Source organism: Dasypus novemcinctus, chromosome 13, assembly GCF_030445035.2.
Source record: "Dasypus novemcinctus isolate mDasNov1 chromosome 13, mDasNov1.1.hap2, whole genome shotgun sequence".
Classification (NCBI taxonomy): Eukaryota; Metazoa; Chordata; class Mammalia; order Cingulata; family Dasypodidae; genus Dasypus; species Dasypus novemcinctus.
The window spans coordinates 21394307-21421816 of record NC_080685.1 but is presented as its reverse complement, the minus strand read 5'-3'; the positions used below and the strand labels follow the sequence as shown (position 1 = coordinate 21421816).

The 27510-nt window shown below is 37.9% G+C and overlaps 1 protein-coding gene across 3 annotated transcripts in view; it reads right to left on the bottom strand.

Annotated features, from left to right (window-relative positions):
- Positions 1 to 27510, bottom strand: part of CHD1L (chromodomain helicase DNA binding protein 1 like) — a 97424-nt gene that overhangs the window by 43208 nt on the left and 26706 nt on the right. For all 3 annotated transcript variants that reach the window (XM_058309580.1, XM_071207377.1, XM_004468963.4), the window contains exons 7-14: positions 25565 to 25727; positions 20160 to 20315; positions 19390 to 19482; positions 15996 to 16092; positions 14230 to 14303; positions 9791 to 9901; positions 5891 to 6005; positions 5138 to 5291 (exon numbers count right to left, since the gene is read on the bottom strand). In XM_058309580.1, coding sequence (XP_058165563.1) covers positions 5138 to 5291; positions 5891 to 6005; positions 9791 to 9901; positions 14230 to 14303; positions 15996 to 16092; positions 19390 to 19482; positions 20160 to 20315; positions 25565 to 25727 — 963 coding nt within the window. The remainder of the gene's footprint in view (positions 1 to 5137; positions 5292 to 5890; positions 6006 to 9790; positions 9902 to 14229; positions 14304 to 15995; positions 16093 to 19389; positions 19483 to 20159; positions 20316 to 25564; positions 25728 to 27510) is intronic.

The window sequence follows — 27510 nt, the reverse complement described above, 5'->3', positions numbered from 1 at the left end:
AGATTCTGAACCATCTGGGCTTCACATCTTGGCTCCTTATTCTCATCATGTCCTTTTCAGATTGGATCAGTTGTCTCCAGATCATCTATTTTGTGAGTAACCTGGAAATCTTATAGTGTCTTGTAATAGCTTGAATAAAAAAACTCAGCTCTCCTAAGCATGAATACTCCTGGATACATTTATATTTAAACCTAGTATACATCACCAAAGTGACTGGCTTTGGCAGCTGTCACCAAAAATAGATGAGGATTAGTTCTCCCTTAAGCCCACCTTGTATTTAGGCTTGCTTCCTGATTTCACTTGATATTACTCACTTGTGATGAGTTTAAGCTATTAAGGGATTATATGCGTTGTTATGAGAAGAAATACATTACAGTAATTAAGGGCATGTGCTTGGAGGTTAGAGAGTACTTGGATTAGAGTCCAAACTCTGACTGACCTTCTGCAAATTTCTTAAAAGGGGATAAAATTCTATTGCTATTCATATTCATTGAAACTAGTAAAAAGCACCTCATGATACATAGCATACAGTAAGAATTCAGTAAAGGTTCACTACATCTACCTTTCTCTGCTTCTACTGTGTTTTCCCTACAGAATAATAAACCTGTTTCCCTCTTTTCGGACTTCAGAATCCTACAACTCTCAAATTTGCCAAACTAGAACTACATCATTAATTAACAGATACTTTTTCTTTAAAAAAAATAAAAACCCCTGCTTTGTTCTGAGAGAAGGATATTGGATTTTCACAACCAAAGCAATGACTTGTATATTCTAGATGGGGAGAGATGGGGAGAGAAATATCAGACATCAGGGCCAGAACATAACCATCCCATAAGAATATGCTAAGCAAGAAGTCTGAGAGCGCCCTTCTCAAACTAGTGGTCTATGTCCCCACCAGGTCTGGCCCTGTGCTCAGAGTTATGTCTGTGTGAATCACACCCATGTGCCCAGCAACCCACTTTACAGGGACACTTCTGATTGAACTAGGAGCTCCTCCTCCACTGGGAGAGTGCCAGCACCTCACTGACAACTTTCCTCCTCCAACACCCAGCATGTGGGCATCCCCAGGCTCCGTCATTTACCCTCTTCACCATATACAAGGGTGACCTAGTCTCTATTAAGGTTCTACAAAGAATACTGCATGTAAGTGTTTCTGCAGTCTGCCCCTACCTCTCACAAAAGCTTTAATCTTACATTTATAATTGCTTCTTACAGAATGTGAAAATAAAATGTACAGTCTGCCTTGCCACTGGTATAGAATAAACATGTACATGACACTCCAGAATCAGAAACAAAAGGAAAAACAGAAAAACAAAAGCAAAAATCAAAATACTTTGCACCCTGGGATAAACAAAAAGCAAGCAAGGAAGCAAACAAAAAACTCAGAATGACTCTTTTTAGTTCTTGACCCAAGAAATTGAAACCTTAAGCCTGGTAAGTTGTTGATCCCCTAACAAAAACAACTCAATTCCTGTCTTTTGTAATGCTGTAATCTAGATATGCATTGGCCTTTGCAGAAATGATAAATAGGCAAGATAAATAGCTACTTTCTAATCCCTTGATCAGACTAATTGCAAACTCAATAATTCTGCTTGTAATATTGTGTTTTTCCCCCCATAAATACCTACTGTTTTTTATTTAATGAACTAGTTTAAAGCCTGCTTTCTCTTGTAAACCTTTTTGCAAATAAAATTCTTTTCTTTTGTGTCTAAACCTTCCTCTAACAATTTTATATTTTATTTATACTATGAACCCTGTTGACTAAAACCTAAACTATCATCATCATCTTCCTAAATTTCTGCCCTTCCTCCAGTCTTTTTAATTTCTTTTCTCCTCATCATCCAGGTTTAAGTCATCTTTGAATTCTCCATCCTTCTAGCTACCCACCTCTAAACAGTAGTGGATTCCTGAGGTTTCTTCTTTTTTCACTGCCTCTGACACCAGCCCCTCATCCCTCTAATGGTTCTGGCATTGCAGGGCCAAATTAAGCTTCCTATAACAGAACTTTATTACTCTCCTGTGCAAAAAGTTGTATGCGTAAGGGTCTCCAGAACCTATGTTTACAGACTTCTCTCTCACTATTGCCCCAAAGGCATTCTCTTTGGTCCAAAGAGCCCACATATGATTTTCCTATATGCAAAGCATTCTGTGACCTCAATTGTTTTTGCTCATTCTATTATCTGTGTTCAACAATCAACTCAAGTACCACTTTCTTCATCATGTAGTGGGGTTTAGTATGTTTGGGGAGGCTTGAAGGTATTCATGTGGAATGTATACAAGGCAGACCTCCCCATGTATAAAATAATGTGCTCAGATTATGCTCTGTTAGAGTTGAAGAGGTATCTTGTTAAAGTTAGATCTCTGCAGATGTGCCCAATTATGTAGACAAGGATTATATGTGTCTTACACCTAGAAATATAGCTGTATAGACCTGGTTACTTCTATGGGATGTGAGAGGAGAGTTGCCTTTCAGGCCCCTTGGGACTGCTCAAACTAATCCAACTAAAAAGACTTGTAGGTTTCTCTGGTAGCCGGTATCTTTCATGTGTCCTCACTGCCCCTGTGCCTACATGCTCAAGCTAAGTAAGTGACATGCCTACATACATACATTGCGGTATACAATCTAACAGCCAGACATGTACAGATCTGTAACAAATCTCATCCTAGCTATATGGTCTCTTCTGATCAGAACTTCTAAAGCTTCATATTGCCCACTCTTTTAAAACTCTCTATATATTGCCTGGTATTACAGTCACTTGTATACATTTTTTTCCTGTTTTTCATTTTTCTCTTAGAAGACCTTTAAAAGAAGGGACTGCATCCTGTTTTACTTTAGGGATTCCCTAAGCTCCTATAGGTATTCAATAAAAATTCTTGAGTCAATATAGTTGAATGCATGAATATATTTATTTTATATAAGAGAAAACTAAAGCTAGCCAAAGGATCACAAGTTAGTGGTTGAAGTGAGCCCAAATCTGTAGCATGCTATTTAGGCTAAGTAATAGCAACCTAAGGCTTGGACCTAGAAGCCAATCAGTTGTAGCCATTCATGAGATGAGGATTTGATTGTACTGGTTTTAGCCATGTTCTGCCATAGGGTTTCTACCCTCTCTCTATAACCTAATGAGATATACAATATCTCTCTTATTAGGCCATTCTGTCCTTGAATTTCTACGTGATCTTCTACAGTTTTTGGATCTATAAAATGGTGACATGAACACTAACTCATGCTTTTCATTAAAGAATTAAAATATACAGAAGGATAGAGTAGGCTTCTCCAACTAAGAAGATCTCTATAAGCCCCCATACCTCATCTCAACTGACAAGTTAAATGTCATTTAAGTGATAAATGATTATATCTAATTTTACCTTTGGTTTGTTAGGGCAAGCATCATAAAATCTCATTAGCTTTTCAGTCTTGAGAGCCCCGAATTTACTAAAGAACTCTTACTTTTGTATTGTATCTTTACTGTTTCTTATTTCCTTCCAGGGCACCTGGAAGATTCTAGAATCTTCAGGTTAAAAAGAATGTTAGAGGTATTCCACATATCTTTCCAGCCTATAGCTCAACCCACTGCATAGTTAGCCTTTGTTTGACCACCTCAAGACAGTAAACTTACTACCTCATTACAAAGGCAACTCAGTTCCCATCTTTAGTAGTTCAGTCTGTCTTTCCGCAAGTATCAGGCACATGAAATGCAGTATATGGCAAAAAATAATATGGTCTCTCACCTTTATGATGGTTAGAGGATAGAAGAATAAATAGAAATTATATAAATAATTCCTATAAATAAATCTATAGTTTATAATTGTGGAGGATCCTATAAATGAAAGGAACGGGGGTACATGACAGAGATAACACTAGGACTGGTGAGTCACAGAAGGCTTCTTTGAAGATGTGACATTTAAGCTAAAATACAAAAGATACACAGGAGTTAGCCAAGTGAAACCTGGGAGAAAGAGCCACCAGGTTGAGAGGACAGCGTCTGCAGTGGCTCTGAAGAAGGAAATAACTTGGCTGCTAAGAGGACCCAAAAAGCAACACAGGGAAAAAGATGAGATGAATTTGGAGATAGAGCCCACACAAGGTCTTACAGGCCATTAAGGGATGGGAATTTTTTCTTAAGACACTGAGAAGTCCTGAGGAGGGGTATAATGCTAGTCAATTTCCTTTTTAGGATTAGTCTGGTTACTATGAGGAAAGTGGACTGGAGGAGGACAAAAGGGGAATTGTGGAGAGACTAGTTGGGATCTATTGTATATGGATAAGATTTGTTGAGCAATTACTGGGTAACAAGCACTGTCCTAGAGTTACACAGGTATTACATTAATTTAAATCTCAAAATAAGCCTATGAGGTTCCACCTAACCCAATGCAGTGATCCAGGTGAGATAGGATGTGATTAGATCTGGAATGTGGCAGAGTCTCAAGATGGGGCAAAATGGAAAAACCTGGATGTACTACAATATGGGTTCTAATCTTACCCAAGGGCTGCTATATTGAACACACTAGGCCCTCTATTACCGGGGCTCTCTTCAAAAATCTTCCAAGTCAGCTTTTGTCTCCCACCCAATAAGCCCTTCTTCAAGCAAATTATCTTTAGTTCTTTCATTTATCATATGACATAATTTTGAATTTATGTTATTGTTTGTTCTCCTTTGAATATGAAATAAGTAATGTAAACATTGACTACAGTTCGGGGTTAAGAAAGGGCTATGGCAATTATTGTTACTGATAATGCTGCTTATTATCTTACTTTTCTGAACAGCCTTCTGATGTAACTAGTGGTATCCTCATTCTTAGAAAAGCAAACGGAGATAGATCCAAGAGGTTAAGATATTTGCTTAAAGCCACACAGTCAATAAGTGATGAAACTGGATTGGAATACAAGTCAGATGTATCCAAAGGCTATGACCTTTATTCTATATTCTGCTGCCTTTATGTATACTATTTACTTTTAGCTCCTATAGCATTCTGCATGCAGTAGATACTATGACAGGTGTGAGTCTGGCCAGGGAACAAATGTGTAGTTAGGGAGAGTGGGTAGTTAATGCTAGTCTTTTCATTTATATTCTCATCCATAAAGTACTGACTATAAATCATGACATATTCTAAACTGACAAACAATGTATTATACCTGAAGGTCACCATTGGTCGAAGGTTTCTGGGCCTTCAGAGTAAAATGACCTCCTTCTATGATCATGTTGGTGAGCTGCAGTTTGGAAGCTGCTCTCCTGTAGACTATTTCTTCCACAGTGTCTCGGCCAATCAGCCGAATAACTTTAACAGACCTGTACATAAGTCAAATGACAGTAGTGCAGGGTAAGAGTCTGAAAAGGTGCAAAAGCATGCAAGGAAATAAAACCAAAATGCCCCATTCAGGGTATAATTAAAGGGAGACTGTTTTACTTGGACCTGAGCTTTCATTAGAGAGATCTGAACCATTCTAAAATATCCAAATTCTCTCTGAACCATTCTAAAATATCCAAAGGAGGGTTGATGAGGTAACCACAATTGGGATTCCTTATCAGTGACCAAGGAAAACTTCTAGATAGATCTAAATTATTCCCAGGTCAAAAGTAACATCTATCTTTTTAGCTTAGCTCCATTACCCTATATCTCGTTTTTTTCCACTGAGTATGACCTCTGTTAAATAACTTCTAAAGGCACCTTCTAATCCTTTCACAATTTGATTTTGTTCTTTTTAACAAAGTAAGTTTGAACTGTTAAAGTGACCCACCCAACACTAAGAGTCAAGGGCAAAGCTGGGATCCTCAACTCCTAATCTGGAACTGTCACCAGGATTACTTTCTTCACCTTCCTCCCCAACCTAGAACAGCTGATGAGCAAGCCAAGGAAGATGAAAACATTGATTGCTTAAATCTCTCACTTGTTCTGGCCAATTCGGTGAGCCCTAGCAGCTGCTTGCAAGTCATTCTGAGGATTAAAATCGCTGTCCACAAAAATAACAGTATCTGCTGCAGTTAAGTTCATGCCAACTCCACCTGAAAACAATGCAAGAAGGAATGTGATTAGTAGACTACGAACTAGAAAACAGACAGTCTAGACTGGGTTAGACTAATAATTTGGAACCAACTAGAACAATTGGCTTCTTCCTTCAAATTGATACCCCATCTCCAATCCAGGGCCTTGGAGTGCTTCAAAGCGCTACCTGAGCTCATATTACCTGACTTGGGAAAACTAATTACCAAATGTGACAGGATGAGGGTAACAGGGGTTAAGTAGCACAAGTAGATACTTAGGTCAGTGCCATGAAGCCATTTTAAATCTCTTCTGCTTAAAAATCTGGAATGGATTTTGTTTAGAATAATCTATAGAAAAGGATACTTGCTCTTCCAGGAAACAGCACTAAACATGAGATGGTTCTACTGTAGCACTTTAAGAGAAAAGCTCATCAGTTTCAAGTCACAACTAAATAGCAGGACCCCTAATGAAAGCTAAGGAGACATGCAGATGATATTACACTCCTAAGCAGAATGGGAAACTGTAATACCTCCCTCTGATTGGAGAAAACTTTAGTGAGTCTTTTCTGTACTTGTTTCCCCCTTAATCAAAGAGAAGATACCAAAACCATACCAAGACTAACATTCCATGGAACAATATTCTGGGCTTTCAGGGTGCAGGAAAAGGGCTAAGAAAGCTCCTTGGACTACAGGAGTCAATTAAGAGAACTATGAAGGCAATTACAGCCTTCTCTTTGATTAATGTGGAAACAAGTACAGAATGTACTCCCTCTTGCCAGGGTCGCTGGAGCTCGTTGATGAAATATAAGAAGTCTGAAAGGGTGTTGTGCCAAAAACCTGAATTATGGACTAACTTTTGAGAGGGACCACTGACTATAAGGTGGATCTCAAGGTAAGTCAAGCAGGAAGACCCTAATTAAAGTCTTCACATAAAATTAAAGTTGGAATAAGGAGATAATAAAGACTGATTACTAAAAGATGCTAAATTATACCTAAAAACAGTGACAGCTAACACTTATCTTGTGCTTGCTACATGCCAAGCATAGTTCTAAGCACTTAACATATATTAATTCCTTTAATCCTCACAACAACCCTATAAGTAGTTACCATTATTATCCCCATTTTATAGATGTCAAAATGGCCAAGAGAAGTTAAGGACCTTATCCTAAGTTATATAGTAAGAAGGTGAAAGGGCCAGGAGTTTGTTCCACATGGCCTGGCTCCAGAAACTGTGCTTTTATCTACTACGCTGTAACACCTCCCAGGCATTTATTTCATTAAAAAGTGTGCTCCATAAAAATTATCTTCTTCTTGGGTTAATGGTGTGCAAATTCAGGTCTTCTTAATTAAGGGTGATAATTTTATAAATAAGCTATGCCCTTATTTGGGGGGGAGGAGAAGCGCACTCATGAGTTATCATCGCCATCTGGTGGCAATATGACTCAAAGACAACTATTTGAAATACAGAGGGAAATCTGTTAAAAAATGGTGAGTTTATATGGCTATGAGTCTCCAAAAAAGAGTCGGGAGGTCATCAGAGGGGTCGCACTTACCCACACCTCAGCAGGGTACCAGAGATAGCCAAAGTAGATAGAAACCTAGGTTCTGGTTCTCCTGATGGCTACAGAGACCCACAGGTTCTATGGTCATGGCAGATGACTCTGGAGTTCAGTGTCATGTCAGTTGGCCCTACTTTGGAGTTTGTGTTCCTCAGTGTGATGAAGTTGGACTCAGATATGACCTTTCTACACATGCCTCTTCTGTTACTTTTACTGGACCTGTGGTTGGTATTGCAGCTGGTGTATACTCAGGAGATCTGAATCTCTGGACTGTCCATGTGACAGCCAGACCCTGAGCCTCAGCAGACTTGCAACTCCTACTGTCTGGTTTATTGGAATTACCCTGGCCAGCTAACAGAGAGATGAAGAAGGTAAATCACCACACCAGGGAGCCAAGAGTGCCACAACTGCAAGTAGGAGAATTGCATCCATCATTCATGTGGAATCTAAGCCCCCTCTTAATGTAGAGGGGGATTGGACATAACCATCCCAGGATCCACAGGATGGAGGAATAGAGTATAGATTAGAGTGGACTTACCAGTGTTCTGCTGTGGAACTATTGTGATTAGTAATGGAAGAAATTGTAGCATTGATGTGGAGAAAGTTGCCATGGTAGTTGCTGATGGTAGGAAAAGGGAAGAAGAGATATGATGTGGGGCATTTTCAGGACTTAGAGTTGTCCTGGGTGGTACTGCAAGGACAGATGCTGGACATTGTGTGTCCTGCCATGGCTCACTGGGTGGACTAGGGGAGAGTATAGACTACAATGTAGACCACTGTCCATATGGGGCATCAGTGTTCCAAAATGTGTTCGCCAGGTGCAGTGAATGTGCCACGATGACGGAAGAGGTTGTTGATGTGGGAGGAGTGGGGTGAGGGAAGTGGAGGGCATATGGGGACCTCATATTTTTTTAATGTAACATTTAAAAGAAAATAAAGAAGAAAAAAAAGAAAGTAAAAAAAAAATGATGTCAAAAAACTATAGTGATAGCAAACATGACTATTTGTGTTTAGAAAAGGCTATGGTTTAAGTCTGCTTCAGCCCCTAAAAGACCTACCCTGGTTTGAATGATGCTGAGTACTCCAAGGAGATTAGCTGAAAAGCAAAAATCTCTTTTTTTCTTAATTTTAGATATTTCAAACATAATATTCCCCTCATGAAGATGAAGAAATTTTAAAAAGTATCAATGGAGTTGTTTTCCCAGCGCTAACGATACACTGGCACTATCCTTCCATTTTCTCATAAGACTCACCCGAGAAAAACTGATCACATGAATAAATAGCTAAGATTTGGGGTGCAGTCAATGATCAAGGAAGAGAATGAGGCCAAATATATCTGATTATAATTTCTATTATTAATTTTATTAGGGAGATAAGACATTCAGAGGTGAAGCAATCTTATGGTCAAGATTATGGCTAATGCTTCTTTTATGTACCCTTACAATACTAGGCACTTAATAAATGCTTTCTACAAAAGACTTAACTCTCTATAAAGATACTGATCTCTCTCTATTGGAGGGCGTACTTCCTTTTAGTGTTCCTGCATCTAGTCCATCATGACTCAACTCCACAAAATATAACAAAACTAAAACTCTTGAAGTTCAAAACTAATTTAAAGTCTGCTTGTTCCAGGACATGCACATAAAAGAATAATTTCATCTCCAAGAACTGATTTTAAATTATTTACTAGTATATGAAAACATTTTATAACTGCTATAGCATGACAAATGTCACATATAATATTTATAAGTTTAGTCATATATAAGCAATGTCATAAATAATCCTAAATTGCTGGCAGTTTCATTATAATTAGTTTTTTTTTAAACTAGATTTTTTAGCTTTTTTAACACTTTCAAAGGTATTTAGAAAGGTAACTGACAGTTAACTTATCTCATCTCTCATAGTTGGAGAGGAGAAAGTGAATAAAGCTTTCTACAGAATTACATAAGTAATTCAGAACAATCCCAAGCTCAGAGGTCAAAGCAAATTAGAATTTCTTTCCAACAACCCTGGGTTTCAGCCTTACTTCTTTTATGAGATGACAGTTCAAGTTGGATAGAAAATAGCACCATGTTAGAAGTCTAATACCTTGGTAAACATATGTCAACTACTTCAATTTCCCTTTTTTAACACTCATTAATGACCTCCCCTTTCGCAGTATTAAGCAAAACCGTACTAATGATTGAGATTTAAAAGTACTATAAGACCCCTTATCTGTCCACTTTAGTCAATGCCAATGTGTCCTACCTGCCCTGGTACTCAGGAGAAAAATAAAAATGGGTTGTTGTCCAAAGTTCTTAATGGCCAGGTGTCTCTCTTCTCCTCTCACGGAACCATCCACACGCTCATAGCTATAGCCTTTCCATCAAGGGGGAAAAAAAAAACAAAAACCAGAGAAATCTTTATCCTTTTCAAGTACTCTTTGGGGAATAAACAATTAAATTAGCTCCAAAACAGCCTATTCTGTCCCTTTCCATGTATATATATATATTTATATACATATATATAAAGCAAATCTCATAGGAAAAAAATCTAAATTCAAGTCACTATTCATTTTACAAACACACTCACCATAGTAGCTAATGTATTTGGCGTTCATGGACTTAATATTCAGTTTTGAGTTTTCCCAAGTAACCCTGAACACCTACACCTCATGCTAGTTTTAATTCTGCTGAGACAAAATTCTCAATTACGCAAACAGTAAAACAAGCTCTTGGGAACAGGTGACTGTGCCTGCCTGCTAGCTTTAGCATCTGTCTTTCAGTGAAGCCTTCTCTACCTGTCACCATGTACCCATGCTGAGAAGGAAAATTATATGTTCAAGCCATGTTTGTGAATTTAGGTGTTCCTTAAAGCATCAATGGGCATTTACTTCCAGTGCCCAATCAATCGGGTATATTTCAGTACTTGGGGAATATCAGCTGGATCTGAGAAACTCACTCTGGTCTCAATTTCTAAGTAGTAAGGTCTGGTGTTGATATTTCTTCACCAATAGGCTCAAGATGGACCAATGTGTAGACTTTTCCTATTGTCCCACATAAATTTTATTATATTTTAAATAGTGTCCTAAGAAAGAACCTATGTTCTTTACTGTCTATATAGAAAAAATTGTTCTTATCTTTCCCCTGACTAATATTTGTGGTCTCCATAATTTCAATATTCTTCCTTTCTACTGATCCTAAGTGCTCAAATGAATCACACTGCCACATTTCATTATATATTGTGGCAGTCTGAAATGATTTTATGAATCCCAAAAAAATAAGAATTTTGTTTGTAAGCTAATCTATTCCTCTGAGTGTGATATTCTTTGATTGTGTTAAATTCATTTGAGAGGACTTTGACCAGATTATCTGTTAAGATTGATTTAGGGCTTTTGATTTGACATCAGTGGGTGTGACTCAGGTTGAGTCCCTGCCTTCACTCAGACAGACACAAGAAGAGAGCACTCTGTCATTTTTGATCCTGTCATGTAACAGAAAAAAGAAGGCTCAAACAGCTGAGGCCCCAGGGAGAGATGAGCCATTCTGTCTGATAGCTTACAGCTGAAATTGGGAAGAACGCAGAACAGCCGAGACTGAGAAAGGAGACCCAGACTGAAATAGGAGACTTGGAAAGGAACTAGCCCTATACCAGGAGATGACTACAGGATGGCTTAAGCATGAAGCCTCAAGAGGCTGGGCCCATGCAGCTCAAGAGGAAGAGGAAGCCTGGGGGAAAGGCAGAAACCTGCCAGAAATCGCCTGCCATTTGCTTTAACATGTGGCAAATGACTGGTGGAAAGTACTTCTTACAGTGCCTTGAGTTGGATTTTTACATTCTTGGAACTGTAAGCTTTTACACCAATAAACCCCCTTTGTAAAAGTCCACAGATTTCTGTTACTCTGGCACTCCTTTGGCAGTCTAATACATATACTATGTATAGATCAAAGCAATCTGAGAGATTTGAATAGAAAAAGTAATCAAGGTAAAAACTGAAAAGCTAAAATTGAACTATTTGGATCCACAAAAACAACTTATTATCAAACATCCCTAAGACTCTGACTTTGAGAATGTATAGCAGTATGTTAGGGGCTGCAAAACATTTTTGGAGAAGTTACAGTAAAGGTGCATCCATTTATTGCTGAAGACCAACAATTATTAACATCTCTACAGGGATGTTCTAGGTTTATCAATCAATAAGCATATTAAAGTATAATGTTTCATAGCTCAAGTCCGCAACTATATTTTAAATGACTTACTATTTACCTTAGAAATAACTGTGATGGAAATCAGTCTTGTGTTTGGCAAAAGAATAAAAAATCTTTGATTCAGACAGCTTTTGGGGTACATTAAATATTGTTAAACAAATCAGACCTCTTACTTTGCCCCAATTACAAAAATAGGGCAAACAAATAGTAGAACCAAAAAATAAAATGTTTTGTTACTCAGTAATTTCTTACCAGTGTTTTTAACCTTAAGGTGATAATTCAATGACAACTAGCATTCTAATATGCTTAACCATGATCTTAATAAATAATGAAATAAAACATCCCATTAGGCCCAAGTCAATATCTGAGCCCATTGAGACTTTTAAATAATCTACCTCTTTAGTAAGTTGATATGGATAACTTGATGGGCAAATGTCCTCTAGTCACCTCTACTACCTCTCATCTTTTTACCCCGGGACATTTTATTGAATTACAATCCCTAGTCAAAGAAGTTCACAATCGTGACTGGAAGTATTCTTCACATGCACCTATAGTGCATACTTCCATGTTAAAAGGATAGGAAAGAAAACAAAGCCTCAAGCAGGGGTGCTCCCAAGGGCTCTAGAGACATCAGGACACTATGGCAAGGTACACAACTCCATGAAATCAGTACCCCATCGGTGGGCCTTACCTTGGAATATATGATAAATTATTTCCCCAATGTAACAGAGTTAGACTCATTTATAATCTCCCTACACATAATTCTTCTACCCCCTTTATTTGAACCTGTAATTAGTACTATACTCATTAAATATATGACCCAGAGACTTAAATCTTTGGCCTGTTTACTGGTTGAGCCCTGAATCTCAGCTGAGATGCAGCAAACACCTAATCTCCAGTTCATCTGACTTGCCCAGGACAATAACAAAATGATGATGGACAGCCCCCATATCAAAAAACAAAGAGTATCTATAGCTGCAGGGAAAACAGTTCCTTCCATCTGCCCCATAAGATCTAAGTCCCCAACCCCAATCTGAAGTAGAGCAAGGATGATCATCCCCAAATCCTCAAGATTGAGGAATGAACAAACTTAAGCGGGGAATGCAACCATGGACTAAAGTAGACTTACTATTATTGTTGTAATGGAAGAAGTTGTAACACTGATATAAAGATAGTGGTTGCCAGAGGTGTTGAAGGGAGGGGGGAGGGAAGAATAGGTGGAACACTTTTAGGGTGTTGGAACTGTTCTGCATGTTATTGCAATGGAGGATATAGGCAATTATACATTTTGTCAAAACCTACTAAAATTGTACGGTGCAAAGTGTAAAACATAATGTAAACTAGAGACCTTGGTTAGCAGCAATGCTTCGATATCTGTTCATCAATTGTAACAAATGTACCACACTAATGTAAGATGTTATTAATAGGGGAAAATGTGGGAGGGGGAAATGGGGAGGTTTATGGGAATCCCTATACTTTCGATGTAACTTTTCTGTAATCTAAAACTTTTTTTTAAAAAAAGTTTATTTTATGAAAATATAGGCAAGAGAGAATGATTTATGGAATTAAACGTTTGCATCTTTGATTATTCTTAATTTTTGTGTTTAGTTTAGTCTATTTCATAAGGAAGTCTGCTTTTTTCCCTACCATTTGGACCACTTTGCCTCTGAAAATTTAATTATATCCAGAAAGGACACTGAGTGATGTTTTATCTTATGCTCACTTTGACAAATGGATCTGTTTTTATATGCACATATAACCCAAATGTCAAATATATATTGGCTTAGGTGAGAAGAAATATTTTCAAAAGCTGGAGAAAGAACATTCTATTACATTGAAGTCCTTAAATAATATATTAGGTGTTCTTTTTTTTTTTTTACTTTGTATTATACAAAGGTTTATTAGCTACTAAATAAAAAGCACAATCCACAAGAAGTATCTGATAAATTGAACTACATCTAAATTAAGAACTTCTGCTCTTCAGAAAACCATGTTAAGGTAATAAAAAAACAAGCCAAAAGAAGAAAATATTTGCAAATCACACATATGACAAACTTTTATCAGCATTTCATTTATAGGAGGATATAAGTAATTTCTGTGTACCTTGAGATAACTGTAATCTAAAATTCATTTGGATATATATCAGAAAAGATTGTTTCCAAGATAACCTGGGAAGCATAAAAACACAACTAAGATTTTTTTAAAAAATTTAATTAAACAAAACAAAACACTCAAGGATCCTTTTTGCAAGGTTTGTGCCCATAATTTTAAATCACATTTGTGATGGGAACCCGTGTGTTTATTTCTGCTCAGGTGTTTCTACCCTGCTGTCAGTCCTTGCCTTCCATACTCCTCTCTTACTTTTGACCTTCTTTATGTTCTGAATAATGTTTTCCTCTCTAACATTCCCACATGTCATGGGTGATCCTCCAGATTACTCCTCATGGTCTATCTGGTCTGTAAAGTCTTAAAAAACTTATAGTGGTTAAAGGGAGTCACCTCTGTAATCCATGTAATCTTGGAGAATATCCAACATTTGGGTCATCTGGGAGAAAAGTAAAACTCGATGGCCCCTGGCAAGAAAAAGAAAAGGAAAAACTGCCAATTCTATTAGAATTTAAGAAGGGTTTCCTTCAGGCAAAATTTACCAATGAATACAAGGTTACACATAAATGAAATACCAGCACAAAAATATAAATGTCATAATCATTTACAGAGACCTCCTCATAAACTCTAAATGTTTTATATAAGGACATACAACCCCACGTAACCATGATCTGTCAGAGCAGTAGTTCTCAGCCTGGAGTAAGGATATCAACACACCAGGGATATAAGAAGCCTTAGGAAAATCAAGGAGTCTCTTTCTGGAATGTCAATTTATTGAGCATAAAGAAACAAACTTTTATTTTTAGCAGTAAATAAATGTAGATATGTGAAGAGTAAAATGCAAATGCATTAAAAACAAACAAACAAACACTGGAGACCCTGAAGAGCATGTGCTCAGTCACCTACAGCCTACAATTATCCCTTACCTGAGGGTGCAAAATCACTATCTTTTCATCTAAAGTTATGTTAGTTGAGTCTGAGAAGCTTCACTTTAGAGAAGTAAGCAGTAGATGATATCTCATTGGACATGCGAGAAAATTAACATGTAGGGAAAGGAGAGGGGACAGAAGGTAGGAAAATGATGGATGAAATAGGAAGAAATTTAAGCTCAGAGCCCCACATCATCAGTCATTATTTTAAGTTGTATAAGTAAAAAAGCACTGTAGTAAACTAATTTAACCTGAGCTTCCAAAGGATGTAAGAAGAATAACTATAGAGAATTCCTTTTGCCTCTAGCCCCAAATGGGGAGGAAAAATATACAGAACTTGAAATTGAGGACCTCAGTTTCCAACTCTGCCACTTGGCTGGCTGCATGGCCATGGACAAATCAAAAAAGTAATCTGGGCCTCTTTCATCACTTATGAAATAAAGAGGTTGGATAGAAGGACCCAAGATAGTTGGGTCCTTCTCCAACTAATATACCCTAAATATTTTAGAGTCAATTTCATGCCATGGAGACATGAAATTATTAAATTTGCACATTCCAAAGCTTGATAGGTTTTGCCAAATCTGAGGTTTTAGGTTAGCTCAGGCTGTATCTGAGGCAGTTGTCCCAAAAAGACAATTTTGAAATCCTTGGGAAGTTGGGTTTTTTCTAAACTCCCCTAGGAGCATTAGAAATATTAGGAACTGGCTGGACACCTGATCACCAAACACTAACAGAACCTTTAGAGGTCTTCTAATGGTCAATTTATGTCTCTGGGGAAGACTCCTCCAAGTACACACCAAGTCCAAACTAAACCCAGTAGATTAGCAAAAACGAACATTTACTTGGCCCTTGTTATATACAAATTATATGCAAAATTCCAGCAGGCAATTATAAAAGAAATGCTTGATGCTGTCTCTGTTCTTATGGAGTCAAACAATATATCTGGAATGATAACTGTAACACATTCCAATCAACCTGGCAGTAGATCAAGGTAGAACATGGCCAAATGCTGGATTCACATTGTAAATGCTATAGTTCAAGAAAGGAAAGGATGATTGTGGAGGGGCTAGGGTTAGGTGGGATAGGGGTAAAATTGTAGAGGAGGTAGAACCTGAATCACAGTCCTGAAAAAGGGAAAAATGAAACCAGTCTAAGAAATCAGTGAATTCCTTACTATTTAGGTCTTAACAGTCACTAGCTCAAAACAGAAAATGTGAACCTCCTACCTACCTAGAGTACAGGAATGCCAGCAACTTATCCAGCAGATGAAGTTTTCCACTAGCCTCAATCAGGTGGTCTCCAATTTCAAAAGGCTCTGGCTCCACACCTAGAAAAGAAAGAACCTACTTCCAGCAACTACTGTCAAGGCAGAGTCCTGAGTAGAGAAGTCAATGGCCAGCCTACAGCAAGAGGCCAAGTTCCTCTAATGAATAATGGTTACATGTGTCTTTTCTCTTTGAGTAATTTTATAATTATTTGTTTGCATGATGATTTCAGTATGCTTACCACAATCACAGAGCCTGGCACATCCAAAATACCTAGTAAGTTTCTATTCAAGGAACAATCCATGCTTTAGGAAACTGAGGCACAGGGAGGCGCTAAAGGTGAAAGGGACCCAAAATTGAAATCTAGAAAATGAATCAAGAAATAGACTTGGATGTATGAACCAGTGATTCTCTAGGTGGGAGGTAGAAGTCGGAGTAACCTGGAGAGCTTCTTACATAATCTACATGTTTCTGATGCTCTCCAGAAAAAGTTCTGATATGAATCTAATTAAGAGTCTGTGGGAGGGAAGCAGACTTGGCCCAATGGATAGGGCGTCCACCTACCACATGGAAGGTCCACGGTTCAAACCCCGGGCCTCTTTGACCTGTGTGGAGCTGGCCCATGCACAGTGCTGATGTGCGCAAGGAGTGCCCTGCCACGCAGGGGTGTCCCCGGCATAGGGAAGCCCCATGCACAAGGAGTGCGCCCCATAAGGAGAGCCGCCCAGCGTGAAAGAAAGTGCAGCCTGCCCAAGAATGGCACCACACACATGGAGAGCTGACACAACAAGATGACACAACAAAAAGATACACAGATTCCGGGTGCCACTGATAAGGATAGAAGCGGTCACAGAAGAGCACACAGTGAGCGAACACAGAGAGCAGACAACTGGCGGGGGGGGGGGGGGAATAAATAAATAAACCTTTAAAAAAAAAAGAGTCTGTGAAATTTTTAAACAGTTCATAGTGCTACTTGGCAAAGACTTCCTTCAATTGACTCTCTGCATGAAACCATCCTAGAGACCCCTGATCCTCTCCATACTAGTTTCTGTGGCTACCAAAGTCCTGGAATTGCTCCCAGGGCTACCAATCAGAGGAATCAAAAAAGCTCCAGTTTGAATGAAAATGAAAACAGTACATATCAAAATTTGTAAGATGCAGCTAGAGAAGTGCTTAGAGGAAAATTTATAGATGTCCATAAGGTTTACAAGAACCAGCAAAGGAGACTGAGGAGTGGACAGTAAGGCAGGTAGAGAACCAAGAGAAACTGTCTCAGAAGCCAAGTGAAAAAGAGTTTCAAGAAAAAGAAGATGACCAACTTCACCTTCTGAGAGGTGAATTAAAATGTGAACTGAGAAATAATCATTGGTTGGGCAACATGGAGAAGACAGTGAACCTGGAACAGAGCTAATAAGAGGCTGACTGACTGGAGTGAGCTCAAGACGAGAGAAATGATCAGATAAACCCAGTTTATGAGACATCCCACAAAACTACTTGCCTCAATTCTTAAAATTTGTCAATGTCATGAAACAAAAAACAGCAAAAAGGAGCTGAGGAACTTTTCTAGATTACAGGAGACTAAAGAGTATGACAAATGCAATGCAAGATCTATGACTGAATCTTGGATTAAAAAAAGAAAGAAAAACAGTCTTAAGGGATACTAGGGGGACAAATGAAGGAATTTGAATATGATCAATATATTAGACAATATCAATATAAAAAATTAAGAGAAAATGGCAAAATACGAAATAGACACAGTAAATACAGGCAAGTCTTTTGAGAAATTCTGCTATGATGCTGGCCAAAGAAATAGTATCAAAAAGCAACGGGAGTGGTAGTGCTCAGAGCACACATGCAGACAACCCTCCATAAACTTCACGGATTGGAACCACCATGTGTGAGTGTACCTCCACCTGTGTGGACCAGGCCAGAGTGCAGAAGGGCAAGCCTGCTGGGGGCTCTACTGTTTGGGTCATCGCACTCAGCCCAATGGTACCATGCTCAGCAATAAGACCCTAGGGAGGGAAGCGGATTTGGCTCAACAGATAGAGTGTCTGCCTATCACATGGGAGGTCCAGGATTCAAACTCCGGGCCTCCTTGACCCGTGTGGAGCTGGCCCACGCGCAGTGCTAATGCGCGCAAGGAGTGCCGTGCCATGCAGGGGTGTCCCCCACATAGGGGAGCCCCATGCACAAGGAGCACACCCCATAAGGAGAGATGCCCAGTACGAAAAAAGTGCAGCCTGCCCAGGAGTGGTGCCGCACACACGGAAAGCTGACACAGCAAGATGACGCAACAAAAAGAGGCACAGATTCCCGGTGCCGCTGACAAGAATAGAAGCGGACACAGAAGAACACAGAGTGAATGGACACAGAGAGCAGACAACTGGGGAGAGGAGAGAAATAAATACAAAAAATAAAAAATGAAAAAAGACCCTAGGGAGCAGGGACGGCTCCTTCAACACCTTCTTCTATGAGACAGGAGCTGGCAGGCATGTTCCCAGACCTAGAGCCACACAGAGGGGTAAGAACTGGCTCTTCCACCCTCCACAGCTGATTATCTATGCCCATGGCCACTACAGTGTGGGAAAGGAGATTGGATTTGTTTGGTGCTAGAGGGAATACAAAATCTGACAGACCAGTGCACCAGGCTACAGGGTTTCTTGATGTTCCATAGCTCTGGGGGTGGCACTGGATCAGGCTTCACCTCCCAGCTCATGGAGCAGCTTTCTGTTGACTATGACAAGAACTCCAAGTTGGAGCTTGACATCTACCCATCCCCCTAGTGTCCATAGCAGTTGTGGAACCCTACAACTCAACACTGACCATCTATATCACCCTGGAACACCTGAATTGTACCTTCATAGTATCTGCTTTAAGCAGCCTTGGAAACTAAAACAGTGACCAAGGATGTGAGTACTGCTGTTGTCACAATTAAGACCCAGTGTACCATTCAGTTTACAGACTGGTGTCCCACGGGTTTCAAGGTTGGCATTAACTACCAGCCTCTCACCGGGGTGCCTGGGGGAAAATTGGTCAAGGAGCAGTGGAGCAGTCTGCATGCTAAGCCTGCCTCAACCACAAGTTTGACCTGATGTATGCCAAACAGGAATTTATGCACTGATATGTGGGAAGGAGAATACAGGAAGGAGACTTCTCTGAGACCTGAGGATCTAGCTGCCATGGAGAAGGATTATGACAAAGTGGGCACAAACCAAGTAGTATTGGAGGGTCATTTGAAGTGCCTGGTCTGTCTCCCCTGTTTTATATCGCTCATTCCACTGTTTCTCAAAACCCCTACAAATGCAGATGTCTCAAGTGATAAAAAAGTAATTTGGGATAAAAGAGCACTGCCTCACCATCAAATAAATATGGATGATCCACACACTTTCGAAGCTGGGATAAGATGTTTTGAAGTTTAACTTTCTTTGCCATTTCATTTTCAAATGCATCTGAAATTTTAAAAAGAAATAGATGGAACACCAAACAATAAAAAAAAAACAAGTTTCCATAAACAATCTTACTCACTTCATTAACAATCCTATACCTTTCAAGCCTATACCAATCTTCCAAGTTTCATCAAATTGCACTGAGAAGTAACAGCATATCCATATGAAATTTTCTTAACCACCATTTTATTTTAAGATGGAAGTTTAAACTATAAATTGAGCATAAGAACACTGATACTTCTTTGCAAAATTCTAAATTTCCTTCTTTAACAGTTGTTGTAAAGCCAAGAGACAGAAAATGAAAACTGAAAATTGAGAACTTGTTCCATTTCCATTTCTCCCTTCCTCCCAGTGAATTTGATTCAACAAAAAATTTTACAGTGTGTATAATATTTGACCAGGTAAGACAATGATAGACATGACTGAGACACCTTACTTAACTACAGGCAATAAGGAAAACTGAGTGAGGGGGAAAAAAAGAAATTTCACAACTGCAACAATCAATAAATCTGAGTTATATTAAAGATAATCTGCCACAAAATCACTGCAGATGATCTGAATATTATTCAGAATATAAAATTTAATACCATATACTTGCTACACAGAATGCGTGTGATTAAAAAAAGCATGAAAATCACATCCTCGTTTAGTTTCTGAAAGGACAAATGCCCTCTGATTACCTAAGTCTTTCATCAAAATGGCTTTGTAATATTTTTTCTGCAATGCCGACATGCCATGGTATATCACTACTTCCGTCTTCTTGGGAAGTTCTGCAGCTACTTCGGCTTTCACACGCCTCAGCAGAAATGGCTGCAAGAGTTTGTGTAGTTCACTTGCTATGTAAGGAAGGAGAAAAAAAAAGAAATCTGAGACAAAAGTAGGACCGAGGCATTGAACATGCATCAATTTATTTTTGTTTCTCATTTTAATGCCCTTCTGAGTTCTAAGCCAGAATGACAATTTACATAGTATTTTCTTAAACAAAACTTTATTGAAGTATTTCATTCGCACATGAACATACACAGACAATAAGTGTATAACAGAAGTTGTGAACTTATAAAACAAACATGCATATGATCATAGAGGGCTCCAATAAATCATCCCAACACCTACACCTTGCATTGTTGTGAAATATTTGTTACAAACTATGAAATAGCACTATCAAAACATTACTAATAACTATAGCCTGCATCTTACATTTGGTGTATTTTCTCCCAACCCACCCGATTATATATACACATACACACACATACACATATATATATACATACATACACTCTTTAAAAAAAATACTTAGATTATATAAATATTACATAAAAAATAGAAGGGATTCCTACAAGCCCCGCTCCCTACCCCTCTCACATTTTCCCACATTAACAACATCCTTCATTAGTGTGGTACATTTGTTACAACTGATGAACACATTTTGGAGCACTGCCACTAATCCTGGATTATAGTTTACACTGTTGCATAGTATTTCTTACTTCTTGAGTCCCTTTTTCCCAACTCCATCTGACATCATTACTGGCTCCTAACCCAAAAACTAGGAATACTCAAAACCCTTGATTCTTACTAATATTCTCATTTACAAGGAGTTCCTGTCTCCAGTGCACTTAAAAAAAAAACTAAGTAGTTTCAATGAAATATATTCACATGCCATATAATCCATCTAGAGTGTACAATCAATGGCTTCATTATAATCACAAAGGTGTACATTCATTACCACACACTACTTCAGAACACATTCATTACCCCAAAAAGGAAAACCCCGTAGCTCTTATACCCATTATTGACATTTAGCACTAGAGTGGTAACTTTGTTACAACTGATGAAAGATTAAAATATTACTTTTAACTACAGTCCAAAGTCTACATTAGTTGTATTTTCCCATATACCATCATATTGTTTACACTGTGTAATAGTGACGTACAACTGTTCTAGTTCATGAAAGAACATTCTTATGTTTGTACTACTAAACAGCATCATCATCCACAACATAATTCTCTGTCATACAGTCCCTTGTTTTATGTTTTATTAGAAAAGGTGTAGGTTTATAGAAGTCACACAAAAAATAAAATGTTCTCATCTACCCCATTGTTGACACTTTCCACCAATGTGGCACTTCTGTTACAACTGAGGAAAGAATATTAAAATATAGTCTTCACTGTAACTGATGAAAAAATATTACAGTATTACAGTTAACTAGAGACCGTAAGTTCTATTAGTTGTATTTTTCCATATATCTCTTTATTTTTAACATCTTGTAATAGTGACATACATTTTTTCTAGTTCATGGAAGAACATTCTTGTATTTGTACTATTAACCACATTCCTCATCCACCACCATGTTCACTATGTTATTTAGTCCCAAGTTTATACTCTAGCTTTCTACTGACATTACACTCAACGACCCTGTTCAGCTACTATCACATCTATAAGTCAGAAGTGTTAAACTCACTATAATGTGTTACCATCTATCCATTTCCAAACAACTTTATTAAAAATTCTTCAGACATTAAGCATCACCTCCCCCTTTACAACCCTCCTAGGAACCTATACTTTTAATTCCATGAGTTTATTCATCTTATTTAGCTCATATTAGTGAAAATGTACAATATGTGTTCTTCTATGTCATATGGCAGTTCTATATTTAGCTTCCTAGAAATCACCAATGTCTTCCACAGAGGTTGCACCATTCTGCATTCCCACCAACAGTGAAGGAGAGTTCTTTTCTCAACATCCTAACACTTGTAGTTTTCTGTTTTAATAGTGGCCATTCTAGGAAGTGTAAAATGACATCTTGTAGTTTTAATTTACATTTCCCTAAAAGCTAGTGATATTGAATATCTTTTCATGTGCTTTTTTGACTATTTGTATTTCTCTTTGGAAAAATGTCTGTTCAAATCTGTTGCCCACTTTTAAATTTTGGGTTGCTTGCCTCTTTATTATTGAGTTGCATGATCTCTTTATATATCATGGGACTCAATCCCTTATCAGACATGTGGTTTCCAATGACTAGGCTGCCTTTTAACCTTTTTGACAAAGTCAGTGGAAGCACAAAAATATTAAATTTTGAGGAGGTCCCATTTACCTATTTTTTTCTTTCAATGCTCATGTTTTGGGTGTAAAGTTTAAGAACCTATCTCCTATCACAAGGTCTTGAAGTGTTTCCCCACATTTTATTCGAGGAGCTTTATGGTTCTAAGTTTTATGTTAAGGTCTTTGCTCTATTCTGAGTTAATTTTTGTATAAAGTATGAGATAGGAGTCCTATTTCTTTCTTTTGGATATGAAAATCTAGTTCTCCCAGGACCATTTTGTTGAATAGACTATTCCAACCTAGCTGGGTGGACTTGCCAGCCTTGTCGAAAATCAATTGACCATAACTGGAGCTTGTCTTTCCTTCTTTACTATTATAAATGGTATTTATTTCCACAAATATAATATCCACCTCCTGTCATCTTACTATATATCAAACGAGAGGCAGGAAGTCATTCTCATTTTAAAAAAAAAGAAAAGGTCATTCATTTTTTCTACTACTTGGCTATTTTTCAGACCTTTAGTTTTGTAAAGCTTTTCTGGTTTGCCTTTGCATCATTAAGGGCTCTGCTCTCTGCCTTCTGCACTGGGCTTACCCTTCATTCAAAAGGGCCTTTGATAGCATAAGAGACTCAGATTAAAATTGTGATTAATACTATAAATTTAAGAATGTTCTTTTCCAAAGTGTTCAGAATATGGTGATACACAGGGAAAAATTGATTAAGGTAATTTATAAATGATATTAACAGTAATATTACAATATTTTGCAGCAATGGCAAAGAAGATCTATGAATTCTAATGGTCAACAACTGGGGGGCATGAGGTGGTATGGGATTTTTCCTTTTCGAGTAATGAAAATGTTCTAAAACTGACTGAGGTGATGATAGCACAGCTCTGTGATGAAGATGAGAACCACTAAGTGTACACTTCCAACGGACTGTACAAGGCATGGGAATGTATAACACAGGGAATCCTGGGGTAGAAGATGGACTGTGGTTAACAGAATATGAGAACATTCTCTCATGAAGTATAATAAATATATACTACTAATAAAGAGTGTTAATAGTAGGGTGCATTGGGGAAATACACCAAATGTAAGATAAGTACTATAGTTAGTAATATTTTGAGGATGCTCTTTCACAATTTGTAACAGATATTTCACAACAATGCAAGGTGTTGGTGGTAGGGTAATGTATGGGAACTCTGTATGATGTTATACAATTTTTTGGGTACGTTCACAACTTTTACTATAAGCTTATTGTTTATGTATATTCATATATGCATGATATATTTAAATTTTTAAAAGAATAAAAATCAATTGATCATAAATGTGAGGGTCTATTTCTGAACTTTCAGTTTGATTCTATCGGTCAATGTCTATTTCTATGCCTGTACTGTGTTGTTTTTATCACAGTAGCTTTTTTTAAAAAAAAGACTTATTTACTTATTTCTCCCCCCTCCCTCCATAGTCTGCTTTCTGTGTCCATTCACTGTGTATTCTTCTGTGTCTCCTTGTATTCTCATTAGGCAGCTCTGAGAACCGATTCTGGGACCTTCCGAAGTGCAAGAGAAGCGATCATTCTTTTGTGCCACCTCAGCTTCCTGATCTCCTGCGTCTCTTATTATCTCTCCTCTGTGTCTCTTTTTGTTGCATCATCTTGCTATACCAGCTCTCCATGTGGGCCAGCACTCCTGCATGGGGCAGCACTTCTGCATGGGGCAGCACTCCTGCATGGGGCAGTACTCTGTGCAGGCAAGCACTCCGTGTGGGCCAGCTCACCACATGGGTCAGCTTGCCTTCACAAGGAGGCATTTGGCATTGAACACTGAATGTCCTATATGGTAGATGAGAGTCCAATTGCTTGAGCCACATCTGCTTCCCTCACTGTAGCTTTAAAGTCAAGTAATGTGAGTTCTCCAACCTTGTTCTTCATTAAAAATGTTTCATAGTTTTCTGAATACAGTTTCTTTATGTCCTTGGTTAAGTTTATTCCTAAATATTTTATTCTTTTAATCACTATTATAAATGGAATATTTCCTGATTTCCTTTTCAAATTGCTCAGTACTAACATACAGGAACACTACTGATTTTTGAGTATTACTCTTGTACCTTGCCACTTTGCTGAACTTGTTTGTTAGCTCTAATAGTTTTGGTGTAAATTCTTCAGCACGTTCTAGATATAGAATCATATCATCTACAGATAGCAAAAGTTTTACTTCTCCCTTTCCAGTTTGGATGCCTTTTCTTTTTCTTACCTAATTGTTCTGGCACCATGTTGAATAACAGTGGTGACAATAGGCATCCTTGTCTTGTTCTCACGGTCAACAGGAAAGTTTTTCACCACTGAGTACAATATTAGCTATTGGGTTTTTCATATGTGCCCTTTATCATGTTGAGAAAGTTTCCTTCTATTTCTATCTTTCAGAATGTTTTTATCAAGAAAGGATGGTATTTTGTCCAGTTCCTTTTCTGCATCAATTGAGAGGATCATGTGATTTTTCTCCTTCTATTTATTAATATGGTGTATTACACTAATTGATTTTCTTGTTTTGAACTACCCTTACATACACTGGATAAACTCACTTGATCACTGTGTATAATTCTCTTAAAATGCTATTTTATTTGATTAACCAGTATTTTGTTGAGGATTTTTACATCTATATTCATGAGAGAAACTGGTCCGTAATTTTCTTTTTTTCATAGTATCTTTATCTGGCTTTGATATTAGAGTAGTGTTGGCTTCATATTCAGTGCACTTTTGCATATACGATCACTGATCAGTGTTAACAGTGTGGAAAGGTGAGGTGAGTAAATAATATTGTTCCCATTTTTATAACCAAGTTAAGTAAGGATTAGAGAAATTAAGTAACTTATCCAGTCACACAGCTAGACTAATGTTGTTAGCATTCAAATATGGCTCTTTTAACCCTGAATCCTTCATTCCTTCCCGAGGTATTGTGAACCTCAAAGACTAATCTAAGTTGAAATTATGCTACATTTTCTGGGTCCAGACTTCGTGGACATGTTTTGTAGGATGGGAACTTGCCTGACTCATATTCTTTCTCAATATCCTGGTAACGTTTAACAAAATCTTCTGCCTGCTCCTTGGAAAAGAGATCAGGCTCCACAAAATTAAGAAGTGAGTAGAGCTCTTGAAGGTTGTTCTGGATGGGAGTTCCAGTCAACAGGAGACGGAAGACTACTGAGAACTAAAATACATAAATAAAGTAAAAAATCTGTTAACATTGAAAAGCAAGAGCAAGATAGTCATCACAACCTTTATTCATACAAAGAGAAGCATGCTTTAATGGAGTGATCAAGGGGACATGAAATCAGAAGACTCAAGTTCAAGTTTTAAACTAGCTGTTTGATATAAGAAATGGCACCTATTTAGTTTCAACCATAAGAATATACCCTGTTTAAGAAATGCAAAACTATAGCATCAGACCCCACTGCTACAAGCAAGGAAATCTGTATTAAAAGAATGTCCTTTTGTAAAATTTTATACTGGATCAGATTCTAGACATCAAGATTCCGGATGTGTCTGGAAACGGGGTCACATACAGCCCAAAATGGAAAGAAATCTTTAATTTTTCATGACAGATAAGAACACCAACATAAGAGATTAATGAGGTTAAAGGTGATTAAAAACAAAAACAGAAACGAGGTCAAAGGACAATCTCTCAACTGACATTAACAAGAACTTATACTCCCTACAGTCCTTAGAGTTAAGTAATACAGCAAAATGGGAAAGTCAGATCTTATGTATGTTCACTATTTTAAATATCAAAATACAGTATGCATGTGAGTATATATATAATATATACATGTATTATAAACATAGTCAAACTGCCTTCTTATCTGAGAGCTTACCATCTACATAAGACAATATCTGGATAAAACAGTAAAATTAAGATAATTTCTTTTCTATGGGAAAGACCTATACGCACACATCGTATTTTTATATTTAAAGTAAAATACATTTTGATTTTTAAAATAATATATATTCAACTTTATAAGTTTGGAGGTGTATATTCATGCAAAGTATATGGGAGGCCATATACCAAAGTCCTAAGATATACAGGTAAGAAGGATTATTCATGTTTTTATTTTTCTTTTTGACTATATTTTAATTTGGAAGGGGGTCATAAGAAGACACTGTTTTTGTAATGAGAAATGGTAATAAGTGAATTAACATAGTCAAAACAGATTTGAAAATAATTCCATTTTTTCCCCTTATAATCCCCCTTTTTCAGATGGTCATTGGGCAATGTTTTCATATTTTCAGTATGGGAACTGGTCAAAAAATAAATGTTTCCAATATCTAATTCACATTTTTATAATATGTGTTCACTAAGAGCTGAGGTGACAAAAGAATCTGAAGTCACAAAAATAACTACATTCAGGGAAATGGACTTTGGCCCAGTGGTTAGGGCTTCCGTCTACCACATGGGAGGTCCGCGGTTCAAGCCCCGGGCCTCCTTGACCCGTGTGGAGCTGGCCCATGCGCAGAGCTGATGTGTGCAAGGAGTGCTGTGCTACACAGGGGTGTCCCCCGCGTATGGGAGCCCCACGCGCAAGGAGTGCACCCATAAGGAGAGCCACCCAGCACGAAGGAGGGAGCAGCCTGCCGAGGAATGGCGCCGCCCACACTTCCCGTGCCGCTGACGACAACAGCAGCGGACAAAGAAACAAGACGCAGCAAAAAGACACAGAAAACAGACAACCGGGGAAGGGGAGGGGAATTAAATAAATAAAAATAAATCTTTAAAAAAAAAAAAAAAAACTACATTCAATGCATACTATCATATGAATTAACATTTTTATTCAAAATAATCCCTATTTTACCATTAAAACTTAGAGCTGGGTGAAAAAGATCCATAGACAATCTGTGTGTAGGTGTGTGTGCGTATAAATGTTTGTGTGTATATATGTATTTTATACATGGGATTCTGTAAACTTTTTTCATAGAAAATATTTTGCAATCTTCCC